Raw genomic sequence first — 17,385 nt, 5'->3', positions numbered from 1 at the left:
AGATAACTATGTAGTGCCAAAAACAAACAAAAAAAAAAAGGATCTCTTTCCTCGGTCTCTTCAGTAAACGAAGAAAAGATACAAAAAAAAGAGTATTAAAAAAAATCAAGAAAAAAAAAAAACAAAGATAAAAAAAAAAATAAAGAAAAAGCAAACCAACATGCTGACCTCCTGGTTGTTCTTTATTGTGTTTTTCTTAGAAAATGTTATAACGGTCTGTTAGGTATAAAAGTACACACAAAATTATGGGATAAATTACTCAGGTTTCAAGTTTTATATCTGCAGCTAAGCCAAAAATGAATTGTAAATATTAGGGGTGTAACAATCGGACGATTTGGATCAATACGTTGATTTAAAAGGCAACGATTATAAACCAATTCTTAACAAAAAATGACAAGTGGTGTTTTAAAAAAATTCATATATTTAAACCGATGTGTAAACAGACTAGCATGGTGATTTGTCCATAAGTCTAATTCATTTAAAATAGTCCTCTGCGTCATCATCGGTCATGAGTTAGCGGTAAGTCAGGCCCGGATTCTGAGCAGAGCCGGTCACGTGTCGATCAGAGGCTACGAATCAAAACCGTATCGTAGCAGATTCAACACTAACGTCAAATGTCCAGTCACTGCCTTAAGAATCGAAATTGAAATCAGGTGAAGCCTGAGGTTTACTCCAGTTTACTTATTAATGTGAAAATAAAATAACAATAAAAGTCATATCGTATCATGTGGAATCCTGAGGTTTACATCCCTAGTAAATATGAGACTTCTGACGATGACTCATTGAACCTGAACTAATTTAAGGGGTGAATACTTCTGCAATCAACTTTTATAATATTATAATATTGATTATTTCCTTCCCACTTCAATATTATTAACTTAAAAAGAGGCTGGTGAGGGAAGGACTGTTTATAGCTGAATTTAATGTAAGTGAGAACAGGAACTAACTTGTTTCATGGACATTAAATGTAACTCTAAAGGGATAAATAGTACATTGTGTCATTCTTGATAAATAAAAAATTGTAATCATTGGTGGTATAAGAGGAATAAAACACTAGAGAAAGAGTAAACAGATGGACAGAGCTACATCACACACTGTTCACCTCGGTCAGTACATCATGATGCAACGGCACTGAAATGCGAGCGTGTGACACGACGTTGCATCACACACTTTTAACTCTTTACTGCAGTAACTACATGTAGGTGTTTGTAAAGCAGAAAGTTTAAACCTTTGAAAAGCAGCTGCTTTTGTCTCTGTTCCTGCAGCATCATCTTTATCCGTTGGCCTAGCAGCAGAGAGCCTTTTTCTGTAAAAGTAGTCCCTGTTATTTTGGCCACATTATTAACAACGAACACAATAACACCAAATTGTAGCTAAGTGGAAATCTCATACGCTTGTACGCTTATACACCAGCCGTATACAAATGCTGAAAGTGTGGCCATAAAGATCAGCGGAAAAAGGCTTTTAATCTGAAGAACACCATCCCAGCTGTGAAGCATGGGGGTGGCAGCATCATGCTGTTTGGTGGTTTTGCTGGAAAAGGGACTGAAGCACTTCAGAAGATGAAATGATGAGGAAGGAGGATTAGATCTAGAAATACTGAAGAACATCTCAAGACGTCAGGCAGAAAGTTAGAACTCTGCGCTCACTGGACAGCAGGACAATGATCCTAAGCTCCAAAGTTGTACCAAAGTGGCTTCAACACAATAAAGTGAATGTTTTGGAGTGGCCTTAACAAAGCAGCCACCTGAATCCTGTAGAAAGTTTGTGGAATGATTTGAAAGTGTGTGTGTGTGTGTGTGTGTGTGTGTGTGTGTGTGTGTGAGAGAGAGGGAGAGAGAGAGAGAGAGAGAGAGGAGAGACCCACAGTTCTGTCAGGAGGACATTAAATGTAACTCTAAAGGGATAAATAGTACATTGTGTCATTCTTGATAAATAAAAAATTGTAATCATTGGTGGTATAAGAGGAATAAAACACTAGAGAAAGAGTAAACAGATGGACAGAGCTACATCACACACTGTTCACCTCGGTCAGTACATCATGATGCAACGGCACTGAAATGCGAGCGTGTGACACGACGTTGCATCACACACTTTTAACTCTTTACTGCAGTAACTACATGTAGGTGTTTGTAAAGCAGAAAGGTTTGTCTCTGTTCCTACAGCATCATGTTTATCCGTTAGCCTAGCAGCAGAGAGCTCTTCCCAGAGAGCATTCGCATTCACACTACAGATGTGATGTGGCCGTGTGTGTGTCCCAGACCACCTCTGGATGTGGTTTAAGTGATCAGATCACAAAGCGTCTTCGAGACACCTTCACTCACACCTGCACTTAGCACTGTCCACTTACAATCACATCACCCAGGACACATGCTAATGCCAGATGTGAACCGCTGTTTCCTCTCCACCCTTTCTCTCTCTCACACAGAGGAATGCAGGCCATCACGCCCAGCTCATTGCAGCTCTGTTATAATCATGTGTACAGAGGTGAAGAGTGAAATGTGAGCTCGTGACACGACGTTACGTCATTACTGTACCGCTTTGTCGGTCTCCCCTCCCTTTCCTGTTTTTCCTGTATAAACAGACCTCTGTGCGGTCATTCTGCACGCTCTCAACATGCAGGCTCTACTGAGATACACGGACCTGGGTTCTGCAGGCCTGGCCGTGTTGCTCGGCCTGGTCTTTCTGGTTCTGCTCGAGATCTTCAAGTTGAATTCCTCGAGGAGCCGCAATCCTCCTGGACCCACACCACTGCCCTTCGTGGGGAACCTGCTCCAGTTCATGAAGGACCCAATGAACGTTGCTAGATCAGTCAGTCTCTGCTTTTTTCTTTTTTGCTCATGCTTCATGAAATCATTTTTGGAAAGGTTAAATTCTTTCAAGAGAACTGAGCGTGTGTGTGTGTGTGTGTGTGTGTGTGTGTGTGTGTGCATTTCTATGCTTACCTGCTTATCTGAAGTGTGTGCTGAATAGAGACAGGGTTGTGTAACAGTGGTTTGCCTGCCAGGAGTTTACTTCTGGACTTCCTTATTTAGACATGTTTAAGCTTGTATGTACATTGTGTTGCATAAGTATTCACCCCTTGAACTTTTCCGCATTATGTTTTAGAACTGAAATGGACTGGATTAAGATTGTATTTCAAGAAACAACACGAAATAATACTGAAGTTTTGGGGGGAATCTATATAGTTTGCAAAATGATTTAATTACATAAAAAACTGTATAATATGTAAGTACATAAATATTCACCCCCTTTGGAGAGAAATCTCTAAATTAGTTACCTACAGAAGTGACATAATGAGTTGAATGGAGTTGACCTGTGAGTCACATGATCTCAGTGTAGGTACACCTGTTCCTGGAAGAACCCAGAGTGTCTTAGTGAACACACCTAAACCAACAGCATCATGAAGACGGTCAAGGTGCAATCAAAACAAGTCCAGGCCAAACTTCTGGAATGGTATCAATCAGAGTTTGATTCTAAAAAAAAATATCTCAAACATTTAACAACATTTTCAACCCTACATGTGGCAGAAACTCAACACTGCTCCTCACCCTGAGAACTTCTTCCACACTGTGAAGCATGGTGGTGGTAGCATTATATTGGAAACTGATCCGAGTTGAGCGATGGGTGGAGCCTTATACAGATTAATCCAACAAGTTTTGGTTCTAAAAAGTATCCCAAACTTTGACCGTCCCACAGAACGACGTGAAATCCGACGTTAAATTGTCATTATGGTTAAGTTGATGCGACTCTTTGCCCATGCAGACGCTGCAGTACGGTGACCTGTGCTCCGTGTACGTGGGCAGGAGGCCGATGATCGTGCTGAATAACATTGAGGTGGTGAAGGAGGCACTGGTTCAGAACGGTACCGTGTTCTCCGGGAGGCCGTACATGCCTTTAATAGAATGGGTCACCAAAGGCTACGGTCAGTACTGCTGTTGTATTTATTTGTTTATTTTCAGTGCTATAGCAGTTTTATTTTTTAATTTTGTTTTTATAACTTGATAATAGTGCTAAAAATGATTAATATTTGGTAACCAAGCTAAAAACTCCAATAAAACTCCAATAAAGTAGCATAATTACTTCTTTGGGGACTTCATTTTGTAACATAAATATAAATTACTTTATTTCTATTTTTAATATTTTGATTTAACACAGGATTTAAATGCGTTGTATGTTTTCAGGTGAACTTCATGTTATTTTTCTCAAATTTTGTAGAAAAATTAGTTGTTTTTTTTATTTTTCATGTATGATTTTTACACACAGGTTCATTTTCACATTAGATATTTTTTACACATGAAGTATTTATTTTATATGTTAAATTTTGTTTCTTTCTTTTTATGTTTTTAAATATAAAAATACATTTTTTAATATTTTTGTATTATGCGTTTTTTTTTCATCATGATTATTTTCTCATGTACGATTTTTAAACAAAATATTTATTCCAATTGTGATTTGCAATAATCCTGGAGTCACACACATAACACACACACATATAATAATCCCTTGCGTCTGTCCGTCTCAGGTATCATAGCTGTCACGTACGGCCACGCGTGGAAGCAGCAGCGGCGTTTTGCTCTCCACACGCTACGCAACTTCGGTCTGGGGAAGAAGACGGTGGAGGAGCGAGTGGCAGAGGAAGCGCACTGTCTTATAACAGAGATGCTCAAACATGAAGGTCAGACAAAGTCCTAATTAGATTTCACTCTAACAGATTAAAAAAAATACCTGACAATAATTATTTGGGTTTTGTATTCTTCCTTATCAAATCCATTCCCTTGCACTTTTTCACCTTTTTCCCCACAGGGAAACCTTTTAACCCCTTCCACCCCATAATGAACGCCGTCTCCAACATCATCTGCTCCATCGTCTTCGGAGATCGCTTCGACTACAACAACAAGCGCTTCGCTAAGCTCCTGGAAATCCTGAACGAAAACATTCGGCTCTCTGGCTCAGCTGTGGGATTGGTAATGTTAATGAGCATTAATGAGTTAATTATCACTGATTACACCCCAGTGCTGCTGAAGTCTGGATTGTGATTGGTCAGAAGGTGTTGATTCATTTTCTAGAACAGCAGCTCTGACAGTAGTGCAGCCGCAAATCGCAGGTTTATTTATAGTTAATGCACTCGCTCTGAAACGTTATCGTTTCTATAGTAACAGCTGATTCACAGGGACTCATACAGCAGACGCTCCACTGATAAGAAACTGATTTAAAAAATGAGTGTAAGGAGTCTCCAGTGTCAGCGCTTTGTAACAGTCAGAGGTGAAGCTGTAACTTTACGTTTTCCAACATCTTCAGGACAGAGGAGTTTACGCTTCTTTGCGGTTTCTCAGTAATCTAAAAAGTTGCTTCATTTTATTGTCTTATTAACATCAAGAGAGAGAGAAAACAAGAGAGGCTGGTGAGGGATCGTGTGTTTCTAGCTGCTCTAACGTAAGTGAGAACAGGAACTCACTCGTTTCATGGATGTTCCACAACATTTAATGTAACTCTGAACGGATAAAAAGTTTGATGTGTCGTTTGTTAATAAATAAAAAGTTGTAATCATTGGTAACGCTGGTAACAGTAATTCAGTGCTTCCCCCAAATCATCTGAGGTTTTAAGGAGAATGGTAAAGAATAATCAGACCACAGCGACACAATCTTTATGACCTTCATTATCTATAGAAATTCCTAGAGAATACTTTACATTCCTTCTTCCAGACGAAGCGTATCAGGGCTGAAAAGTTTCAGAAGTCATCAGAAATTACGGTTTTGTTCTGTAGAAACATTTTAACTCTTAATTTTTTTTTTCTGTAGATATTCAACTTAGTCCCTTTTATAAAACACCTCCCTGGTCCGCACCAGAAGGTCCATCAGAACGCCAGTAGTTTAATAGGGTTCATCCGCGAGGTGATGGAGGAGCACGAGAAGACACTGGACACGGAGAACCTGCGTGACTTCATCGACGCCTACCTGGTGGAGATAAGCAAGGTATCGAGCTCAGACTCCAGAGCAGAGTAAAGCGCTCAGTGAGGGTTTAATACTGAAATTGTTTTTAGTATTCTGACGTCAGACGTAACTACAGGGTTAAGCGGTTGTCAGGAGTTACGTGAGTTACGCATGGGGGGCGGAGTTTGTCTTAAACAGAGGCGTGTCTCAGTTACTCTCGATTCTGATCTTGAACTTAAGCACTTGTTTCTTGCGTGATATCGGCTCGAGTGAGGAGCAGTGTTAAGTCTGTTGCTGTCTGAAAGTTTGATGGAACCACAATACGTCACGCTGAAATGTATGTTTTGGCTGTAAATACACTCACACACACTATGGAATGTCATTCGAGACAGATATTGAACACATAAATATGACACTATTCATTAAGTCCACGAGCATCTGAGGATCATAAACAGAGACATGGCTTATCTCGAGGAGTAAAGTTAAAGAAACGTAAAGTTTCTTAAAGCACTAGGTCAGATTATCCTTCAAACCCTGAGCCTGTTTTCTTTACAGCAGTGTCCATCGAATTAACAAGAATATCAGCCTAATTTTATTAATTCAACAAATCTCAGTAGGAACTAAACGTGTGATGAAATCGCCTACGTCATGCGCACACATTACAATTCCATGACCGCGATTTAGTACGTCGTGGCTTGATTAAGGTGTGCGCACGAGTATCTGTTACATCCTACTACGTTTGATCTTCTTTCCTCAGTCTGTTTTATCTAGCCCTGATTTTATTTGAATTTAAAGGCACATGTTTGTGTTTAAAGGTGCTGTTGAAAAACTCCATCTTGGACACTTGAACTCAATAATAATCTGGCAACCTCAGAATCGTAAATTACACACAGGTGATTTTAATAATCTGAATGAGAAGCCCAGGAAATACACACACACACACACACACACACACACACACACACACACCCAGGAAGTACGTGTGTAACCCCACTCTGAATAAGAGGAACTCTTCGCATGTAAATATTGACCTAACTTTTGGACTTGGATGTATCTAGGAAAAATAATTAATTGGTGAACTCAGGCTTTTGGACTTGACTGTGCTGCATGTGGAGCTGTCTTTGGCGTTACAGAATAACATCACTTCCTGTTTTTGAGCAGCAGAAGTCAAGCAAAGATTCGACGTTTCATGAGGAGAACCTGCTGATGTCCACGGCTGATCTTTTCCTTGCGGGAACTGAGACCACAGCCACCACGCTCAGATGGGGCCTGATCTTCATCATGAACCATCCAGAAATACAAGGTGCTGTAACAAACAGCTGGATAACTGTCATGAAATCATCTCACGATCCTGTAATATTTCATGCTAATACTTTACTCTTGGCAGTGAATAACATGATAATTACAGCTCTGAATACGGCTCTGTACTTAAAATTGCTGCAATCTGAAACCAGCCGAAGCTGAAATCCAAGTCTGGTGTGAACTTTAGCGAAGTTTAAAAAAAAAAACAACAACAACAAGTTACAAGTTTAAAAAGCTGACATGCTTTTCAAAGCACATCTCAATCCAAGCACAGTGAATAATTCATCAATAATTGAATGAATCTAACTGTAATCGATGTTCTGTATCGGGTTCAAGGTTCAAGGTTCTTTATTTGTCACATACATTACACACATGTGATGTATTAATGCAGTGAAATGTTTTTCCTTAGTGCCTCGTCCCACAGTGCAACAGTGATACATAATACAACAGAATATAATAAAAGCAGAATATAATGAATAAGATAGAAAAATAAAGTAGAATAGAATAAAATCTATTAGACAAAATATAGATGTTATTTGTAAAAATAGGTAAAAATATGTTTAGCAGCTTGAAAAGAAGAATCTTAGCAGCTTTTTGAGGACGTAGTGTGCAGAAGATGCGAGAGTTTTTGTTTGTCCATAGTGCAACTGTTTGTGTGTGTGTGTGTGTGTGTGTGTGTGTGTATTCAGAGCGCTGTCACGAGGAGATCGTTCGTGTGCTTGGTTACGATCGCGCTCCCAGCATGGACGACCGCACGAGCCTGCCGTACACACACGCCACCGTACACGAGATCCTGCGCTTTGGGAACATCGCTCCACTTGGCGTAATTCACCAAACTACAGAGACGACGCAGCTACGAGGATTCACCATCCCCAAGGTATGAGCTGTAGAGGATTACCCTCACAAGATTTGAGATATCATCGATTTTTTCATGATATTATCATGGAATTTACTTCTATATGGCTAGTTCCGACACAAAAATAACTCCACAGAGTGTGAAAAATCCACACGTACTGCGTCTAGTGTTGTTTGAGTTGCAGTAATGCTACATTTAGAATACATCTTTGAGCTAGGTTTAATTATCATGCCTGGGTTTGATATATTTTATTAAAGACTGACACCTCATACTTTTTATCCGTTTATAGTTCCATTAAATGTTGCGTAAAATCCACGAAAAACAGGCTAGTTCCTGTTCTCACTTCCGTTATAGCAGCTATAAACAGTAGTTCCCTCACAAAAAAACTCCTCTGTCCTGAAGATGTCGAAAAACTTAAAGTTCCAGCTTTACCTCTGACTGTTACAGAGCACTGACACTGGAGACTCCTTCCATAAATGCTAAATAAACATGTCCTTACAGAAAACATCACCACCTCTTTTTTTATTCTGTTTATTATTAATGGAGCGTCTATGAATGAGCTGTTACTATAGAAACGATAACGTTTTAGACGTTATTCTACTGTCAGAGCTGCTGTTATAAAAAACTAATCAACATCTTCTGACCAATCACAAGCCAGAATTCAGCAGCGCTGTGGTCTAATCATTTTTTTCTGTTTCTGTGGCAGGGAACCGAAATTACACCCAATTTAATGGCCATATTGCAGGACAAGGAGCACTGGAAACACCCGGATACGTTTAACCCCGAGAACTTCCTGGATGAGAACGGCCAGTTCTGCAAAAATGAGTTCTTCCTGCCTTTTTCTCTGGGTGAGACACGATTGTTGTTGTAAATCAGATCGTTGTTGTAAATGAGCGAGATGGAGAGAGTGTGTGGATTTTCCTATCGGGAATGATTTGTGGAAAATAGGAAGCAGACACAGTGATGAACTAAAAATGATGACATTTGATTGTACGGTTGTTGCACCATGAATTTATGATGGATGTGTGTGTGCTTGTGTGTGTGTGTGTGTGTGTGTGTGTGTGGGCTGTAGGTCCGAGGGTGTGTCTCGGTGAGTCCCTCGCGAGGACAGAGCTCTTCATCTTCTTCACCTCTCTCCTGCAGAGGTTGCGGTTCTCCTGGCCACATGATGCCCCGCCCATTGATATGAATGGCAGTATGGGTGTGGTCAGGATGCCCTACCCCTTCCATATGATTTGCCGTAGTAGGGGGCATTCGGTGCCGAGTTCTCCCGTGACACCCGGAGTTTCTCCAGTACACCACAATCGGATGTGAAACACCGCAACAGCTTTTATATCTTTATTAAATCACTTTGATTTACAAATATAAACTGACATAAATGACAAAACGTGTAATATTATATGAAATATCTCACCTGGATACAGTGGATCCAGGTGTGTAGCTGAGCTGCTGCTGCTTTTCTTTACTCTTCACACTTTGCACTCTCCAGTTTCTCCACTGTGAGTCTGGTTCCTCTCGAGCTTTCTTCCTCGTGTCGTCTCAGGGAGTTTTTCCTCGCCGCTGTAGGCTCTGGATTCTTCATTACGGATCTAAATCTATATCAAATTTCTGTAAAGCTGCTTTGTGATGATGTCTTTTATCCAAATAAAACGGAAATGAATTGGTTACAGGACAATCACAGAGACTTGGATCCAATTTTTTATTTTTAAACCAAATTTTTTGAACAAAAGTTATTTTTCACCACAACATGCATTTCACGTCAACGTTCAGCCGAGAGGAAATGAGAAGGAAAGTCAGAAATATTCTGTATAGAAGAAGCTACATCATTCTATATTAGTATTTTAATTTGGATTCATATCTGAAAACAGATAAATACAAATTAAATAAATATACAGTACAACACCTTTGGGAAAACATCTTGAATATTGATGTGTGTGTAAATGAGTAGTGTTTGTCTACAAATCTGCAGTAAGTTTTTTTCTCCTTTATCAAAATACAAGAAAAGCTTCAACATCCCAATCCAAACTTTGAGGAGTTCATGTAGAAGAGCAGTGAGGTTATGTTATAGTCAGTACTGAAATAGGATTCATCTCCATGAAGATCTTCTCCTTCTAAAATGATGAATGTGAGCTAGCGGAGATGAGTATTCATCTCATTTCCATCGAAAATATCAGAATTAGCAGTTTAACCATTCCCATAAGTTCACTGAAAAGTATCTCCTGGTACACTTACAACGTTTAAGTCTCGAAAAACGTGTTTCACAGACCTTCCACAGCATTAAGTGTAACTATAAATGGATAAAAAAAGTATGACGTTGTTTGTTACTAAATAAAAAATTGTCGCTGTTGCTAATTGGCTCTAGTATAAGAGGAATAAAACACTTGGAGACATGCTGTTATAGGAAAATAATCAACTTCAGCATGATAGCAGTAACTCCACTTCATCACACCTCCATGTCGTTGATTATTTTCCTATAACAGCACGTCAGGGAGTGTTTTAATACTTACATAGTCCTATATTACCTCCTGATGACACTCCTAGTGAGGATTTGATGTAAAATCATTGGCATAAAAGGGGTTAAATCTTCCATCAGCTATTTTTTCTGAGAGCAGGAAAGAGGCGTGTTTGAGCACCAAACCCTTGCAGATGCACGACCGCTGGCATGGAGAGGAGCAGGTGCCGGACGGACGGATGATCCTTCAGCAGTTCGGGGTCGAGGAGAAGAGGACAGGACCTGCGAGCTTCGTTCAGGCTGATCCCATCCGGTTGCTGCGCCAAAACTTTTGTCAGGGACGTAATTAGCTGCTGAAGTCTCAGATTCTGAGGCGAAGCTACAGGTAAAGGTCAGAAGATTCAGATTTGTTCATTAGGAGTGATTCCTTCATTCATTCTGATTCATTAGAAGTGATTCTTTATTCATTCTAAATAATTAGGAGTGATTCTTTATTCATTTACATTCATTATGATTCATTCCTTCATTCATTCTGATTCATTAGGAGTGATTCTTTATTCAATCTAAATATCTAGGAGTGATTCTTTGATTCATTTTGATTCATTAAGATTAATTTTTTCAGTCATTCTGATTCACTGGGAGTCATAATTGCATTTGTACTGATACATCTGATACATTAGGAGTAATTATTTCATTCATTCTGATTCATTAGAAGTGATTCATTGATTCTGATTCATTAGGAGTGATTCTTTCATTCACTTTGATTCATTGCGAGTGATTCTTTCATTGATTCTGATTCATTAGGAATGATTCTTTATTCAGTATTTAATTAGAAGTTATCCTTTAATTCATTCATTCATATTTTCTGGGTGTGGGTGTGACATGCGAGTCAAAAAGCAGGTTACACAACACAAACACCACACATTTCCAGCTGGGAATTCTCCTCCACAGTGTTAATTTGCACTGTGTTTATAGACATTAAACATGGCAAAGACAAGAATTAAATGGTAAAATCGAAAGAGTACTATAAACACCATAAGAGTTTCACAGTGGTGTTGATTGTAAACACTAAACTAAGAGTTAAAACACTAGAGTTAAACACTGAGCGTGTATAGGTCTATGTTATGAGAGCTACAGGCTAGAGAATAAGTGTTAGTGTGTGATGTAGGAGTTAAATAAGAGAACAGAGTTTAAAATCTTTATGAAAATGAATCTTGACTCACTCTTATTAAAGTCTGCGGGTAAATTAGTGACAGCAGCATCTTTATAGGATCTGTCCTGATGACTTTCACCAGCTCTGCTCTTTTTCCCGGCCATTACAGCTGAGATACACAAATACATCAACAACATCAATAACAACAACGACATCAATAACATCAATAACAACAACAACATCAAACACATCAATACCAAATACATCAACAACATCAATAACAACAACAACATCAATAACATCAATAACAACAACAACATCAATAACATCAAACACATCAATACCAAATACATCAACAACATCAATAACAACAACATCAATAACATCAAACACATCAATAACAACAACATCAATAACATCAAACACATCAATAACATCAACAACATCAATAACAACAATAACATCAATAACAACAAACACATCAATAACATCAAATACATCAATAACATCAACAACATCAATAACAACAACAACATCAATAACATCAAACACATCAATACCAAATACATCAACAACATCAATAACAACAACAACATCAATAACATCAATAACATCAAACACATCAATAACAACAACATCAATAACATCAAACACATCAATAACATCAACAACATCAATAACAACAATAACATCAATAACAACAAACACATCAATAACATCAAATACATCAATAACATCAACAACATCAATAACAACAATAACATCAATAACAACAAACACATCAATAACATCAAACACATCAATACCATCAACAACATCAATAACATCAACAACATCAAACACATCAAACACATCAACAACATCAACAACATCAAACACATCAATAACATCAAACACATCAAACACATCAACAACATCAACAACATCAACAACATCAAACACATCAATAACATCAACAACATCAACAACATCAACAACATCAATAACATCAACAACATCAACAACATCAAACACATCAAACACATCAATAACATCAATAACATCAACAACATCAACAACATCAATAACATCAACAACATCAAACACATCAATAACATCAAACACATCATTAAGATCAATAACATCAACAATATCAATAACATCAATAACAAATATATCAAACACATCAATAACATCAAACACATCATTAAGATCAATAACGGAGACAGATGTTATCTGCCAGCTGTTCATCATATAAAACTCCACAGCTCTGAAACACACTCACCTGGAGGCGATTAATCGATTCCCTCTGCTTAAACCCCTCTGATTTCACTTTCACTTCCGTTTCAGAGGAAAGCGTGTGTGTTTGTGTTCCCTATGAATGCAGGCTCCGCCCCCAACGTCAGCAGCGATCACATGCTCACAGGTAGACTACGGTGGCTGTGTTCCAAACCAGCACACCTGTTGTGTTTGAAAAGAAACGGTGCAGTGTTACGTGAGGAATAACACACTGTGTGTCATGCTGACACAGGAAACTCATCACCACCCTGAAGTTGATTATTTTCCTACAACAGCACGTTCTCAAGTGCTTTTTTCCTCAAACACCACACCAGCAATCCCAACTTTTCATTTCTTAAATGATGCCACATTGTCCATTTGTGTTGATGTATTTATAATTACATTTAATGTTGTTTTGTTTGTTTTCTTTTTCCTGAGCATTTCTTTCAGGTTTCTTTTTTGAGTGTTGTTACAACTTTCTAGGAAGTGAACAGGTAAAGATCAGGAATAAGTGAAGTATTCAAGATGTCTTACTTCTATAAAGATACTTAAGACTTAAAATAATCTCAATAACAGAGACAATACGTTTACTGGATTCATTCTGAATGAGATAAATGTAATGTTTTTGGGGAGAAGTGTTAGATGTGAGATGTGTGCTGTTAGCTCATGAAGACAGCACGGGGCAAGAAGAAACATTTTTAAATTAGCAAGTGCTTTTTCACAATCATAAAATGACAAGCAGTGTGATTACAGGTTACATGCATGTGAATGAAAATCATCCATTTCAGGATATATACACTCCTGGGCAAAAAAAAAAAAGATTCCAAAATGGCAAAATAGGAAACTTTTAATGATCTTAACAACAACTGATTGGTGAGGAAACGAGCAGGAATGAAGCAGATGCTCCTGAGAGCTCCTGAGCCTCCACTCGCTGGTTTCCTTTTGCTGTTTGGGGAAAAGCTAGAAACAGGGAAATTCACTTCTTTACTCTTCCTGTACGCAAAATCATGATAATGATTAAACTGTTTGATGTAAAATTCAAACTAACACACATCTGGGTGTACAAAGTTTTCCAAAAATATCTTCTGGGATGTTTTTTTTCTTAAAGGATTAGTGATTATTTGGTTATCTGCTGCACCTGATGCAGCTCATCAAGGGCCTGATAATGAGTTTAGGTTAGTTTATTTTATTTTATTTATAAAGCACATTTAAAAACAGCTGAAGTTGAAACCAAAGTGCTGTACAAGTAGCATAAAACAGATCTATACACAAAACCATTTAACAATACAAAATCCCGGAAGACAAATGGAAATTTTACAGCTTCAGACTGAATTAAAAGATAAGGAATAAAAGTGGGTCTTCAAACAGGATTTGAACAAAGCAGTAGAGGAGAAGGATCTTATATGAAAAGGGAGACTATTCCAGAGCAGACACAGAGAAGATCTGGTCACGTTTGGCTTTGGATCGTGAACGTGGGACGGAAAGGAGTAAGTGACTTGATGACTGAAGAGATCTTGAGGCAGTGTACAGTATAAGGAGATCATGTGTAGTGTGGAGAAAGACCACGCAAAGCTTTAAAAACAAATAATAAAAGTTTACACGCTTAGAAATGGACCAGGATTGATAGAGCATGAACAGATCTACAGTCATTCTTTAATTCTTGCTAATTTCCTGACCAATGATTTGTTGCTAAGACCATGAAAAGCTTAATATTTTGCTAATTTGGGCTTGGCCTAAGTTTTAGCCCAGGAATGTGCACTGTATAATCTGAATATTTCCCATTAGGTGTGTAGAAGAGCCCTGATTGTGTCTAACAGCCACTAGATGGCGCACTGACCTCAGATTCCCAGGAATGACTAGCGTTGGGCTTCATGATTCTTTTGAAATGAGTGAATCGATTCATTTGATTCATCACTCAGAGAGACATTTAGAAACATTTACAATGAAATGATCATACTCAGTATATTACATTTTTATAGCTAAGTAAAAAAAAACCAAAAACATTTGTATAATATTAACACATTTACCATTTACAGCTTTAATTCCTAATAAAATGTCTTAAATCACATTTTACTAAAAACTAAAAACATTTATGAAGTGGCAGACGCTCATCACAGACAGATTTAAAAACGTGTGTAGTCACTGATGTGGTGAAGTTTTCTTTCTGTAAGGAGATGTTTATGTAACATTGATGGAAGGAGTCTCCAGTGTCAGCGCTTTGTAACAGTCAGGGGTAAAGCCGTAACTTTAAGTTTTCCGTCGTCTTCAGGACAGAGGAGTTTACTGCGGTTTCTCGGTAACATGCGGAACAAGCTGCGTTTTTTTCTGTTTTATTCGTTTTTTTCATCGTAAGCAAGAACAGGAACTCATTTATTCCATGAATGTAACAGTAAATGGATAAAAAGTATGTTGTTGTTGTTGTTGTTTAATAAGTAAAGTCGTAACTGTTGGTGAGTTGCTGTGGTGTAAGAGGAGTAAAACACTCAGCGACGTGCTGTTAGAGGACAATAATCAGCTTCAGGATGGTAACTGTAACTCCGCTTCATCACACCACGCTGTGGTTGATTAATTTCCTGTAACAGCACGACGCGGAGTGGTTTATATCTTACTCCTAAAGCTACTCTCACAATCGTAAGTAAATATAATGGAGTAAATATCACACTGTATTCGAGTAATATCACATTTTTATACTAGTACTGTAGTAAATATTACTTTTATTACGTAATTTCATTATAAAATTCTATTTCATTTAATAAATAATTTTTTTGTAGTGTTGGCAGATTGCTGTCTTCCTTCCTTCTTTCCGAACGAATGAACGAACGAGTGCCCTGTACTGCTGTTTCTCAGTGACAGTGCAGGAGATCTTAATAGTCAGGTTAATGAAAATTTGCATTTCAGGTAAAGGTCACTCCTCCGTGAGGGAGATTTATGATAAGATGATGGAGGAGAGATAAAGAGGATGGAGGACGACATCACTGCAGCAATTACAACTTCCTGCTGATTCACTGGAAATCTTTAACCTTGCAGTCGACGTCACGTCTGCAGCCGATTCTGTAACCACACCATCGTTCACGGCTGGAGGAACGATCACACTCTTCTTCTACGAGCTCCTAACTTTGATATCTGACATTAAGCCTTGACACATGGTGATAATTTTCGACTGAAAAGCTCAGAGTTCTCCCCTCGTCTGTGATCTTCATCGCTCTGAAGCCACACCTCCACATGTAGGAAAAGAAAACATTTTATCACTCTGTTTAACGCTTCTCGAAACCTGGACGTGTGTTTAGCTTTAAGCTAATCTTCAGCACAAAACACACAAATGTGAAAAGTTTAATATTCTTTTCACACTTATTTTTTAAACATTTGAGGCCATTTTGATACATTTATACAGCGATACGTATCAAATGGAGGTTTAACCATATGCGAATATTCAGAATGAACAGATAAAGAGTAATGGATAATATAAACTATTTTTGTTTGTTTGTTTGTTTGTTTGTTTGTTTGCTTGCTATTTTTTAGAAAGCTTACCAGAAAGGTTGACAGAGCATCTGGTTGAAACTAGAAGAGCAGCGAGTTATCAGATACGAAACTCACATTCATTCACATCCTCAGTAACGGCCTGGTCAGGGTCAGTGCGGTTTAAATTACACTATCAGTTTGTTTACATTTTGGGAAAGAGATCCCATTAAATTTGTTTGAAAATGTCGCAGGCAGGTACTTTTATATTCTGTTTTTATACGTACTTTTATATTTTACATTTACGTGTATTTAAATGATTTATCATTTCTGATTTTGTTATCATTATATATAGAAAAAACTAATATGTTATATAAATGTATCAAATATTTTTAGAAAAATGGGAGATAAAAATACTCTTTGCATTTGATTCTCCACATCAATTTACTCCACAGCACTGCTGAATTCTGGATTGTGATTGGTCAGAAGGTGTTGATTAATTCTCTGTAACAGCAGCTCTGACAGTAGCGCAGGTTTATATTAATGCTCTCGTTCTAATACATTATCGTTTCTATAGTAACAGCTCATTCACAGGGACGTGTACAGCGAATGCTCCATTTAAATTAAATCGTCGATATGGTGAAGTTTTCTGTAAGGATGTGTTTATTTATCATTTATGGAAGGAGTCTCCAGTGTCAGCACTTTTTATAACTTGTTGTGATGTGACTAGCTGCGTTCTTATCGAGAGAGAGAGAGAGAGAGAGAGAGAGAGAGAGAGAAAAGAGAGAGAGAGAAAAGAAAGGCAAGTGAGGCAATGACTGTTTATAGCTGCTATAACGTAAGTGAGAACAGGAACTAACTTCTTTCACCGATATTCCACAACATTATATGTAACTCTAAATGGATAAAAACTGTGTTTCACTGTTCAGTAATCATAGTGAATTTGCTCTCATATTCTCATATCTCATATTTGCTC

General features: G+C 38.0%; 1 protein-coding gene and 1 long non-coding RNA gene across 2 annotated transcripts; one reads left to right on the top strand and one right to left on the bottom strand.

Annotated features, from left to right (window-relative positions):
* Nucleotides 1-2,581: 2,581 nt before the first annotated feature.
* LOC113530771 (cytochrome P450 2C23) lies at nucleotides 2,582-9,769 on the top strand. The gene is made up of 9 exons (XM_026921079.3): nucleotides 2,582-2,811; nucleotides 3,766-3,925; nucleotides 4,526-4,678; nucleotides 4,807-4,967; nucleotides 5,802-5,975; nucleotides 7,095-7,236; nucleotides 7,925-8,112; nucleotides 8,798-8,939; nucleotides 9,164-9,769. Exons 1-9 carry the CDS (start codon nucleotides 2,617-2,619, stop codon nucleotides 9,403-9,405), a joined length of 1,557 nt encoding a protein of 518 aa, XP_026776880.3. The 5' UTR covers nucleotides 2,582-2,616; the 3' UTR covers nucleotides 9,406-9,769.
* Nucleotides 9,770-9,918: 149 nt separating this feature from the next.
* Nucleotides 9,919-13,082, bottom strand: LOC117599260 (uncharacterized). The gene is made up of 3 exons (XR_004579725.2): nucleotides 12,961-13,082; nucleotides 11,767-11,865; nucleotides 9,919-10,922 (listed from the first exon to the last, which is right to left on the bottom strand). It is a non-coding gene; the product is annotated as an uncharacterized LOC117599260 (long non-coding RNA).
* Between the last annotated feature and the right edge of the window lie 4,303 nt (nucleotides 13,083-17,385).

The sequence above is a fragment of the Pangasianodon hypophthalmus genome, chromosome 16 (assembly GCF_027358585.1).
Source record: "Pangasianodon hypophthalmus isolate fPanHyp1 chromosome 16, fPanHyp1.pri, whole genome shotgun sequence".
Taxonomy (NCBI): domain Eukaryota; kingdom Metazoa; phylum Chordata; class Actinopteri; order Siluriformes; family Pangasiidae; genus Pangasianodon; species Pangasianodon hypophthalmus.
This window is presented reverse-complemented; position numbering and strand designations above follow the sequence as displayed.

Coding starts and splice junctions, on each gene's coding strand:
- LOC113530771 (XM_026921079.3), top strand. CDS start 2,617: ATGCAGGCTCTACTGAGATACACGGACCTGGGTTCTGCAGGCCTGGCC. Junction 4,968..5,801: donor CTGGCTCAGCTGTGGGATTG/GTAATGTTAATG, acceptor TTTTTTCTGTAG/ATATTCAACTTAGTCCCTTT. Junction 5,976..7,094: donor ACCTGGTGGAGATAAGCAAG/GTATCGAGCTCA, acceptor GTTTTTGAGCAG/CAGAAGTCAAGCAAAGATTC.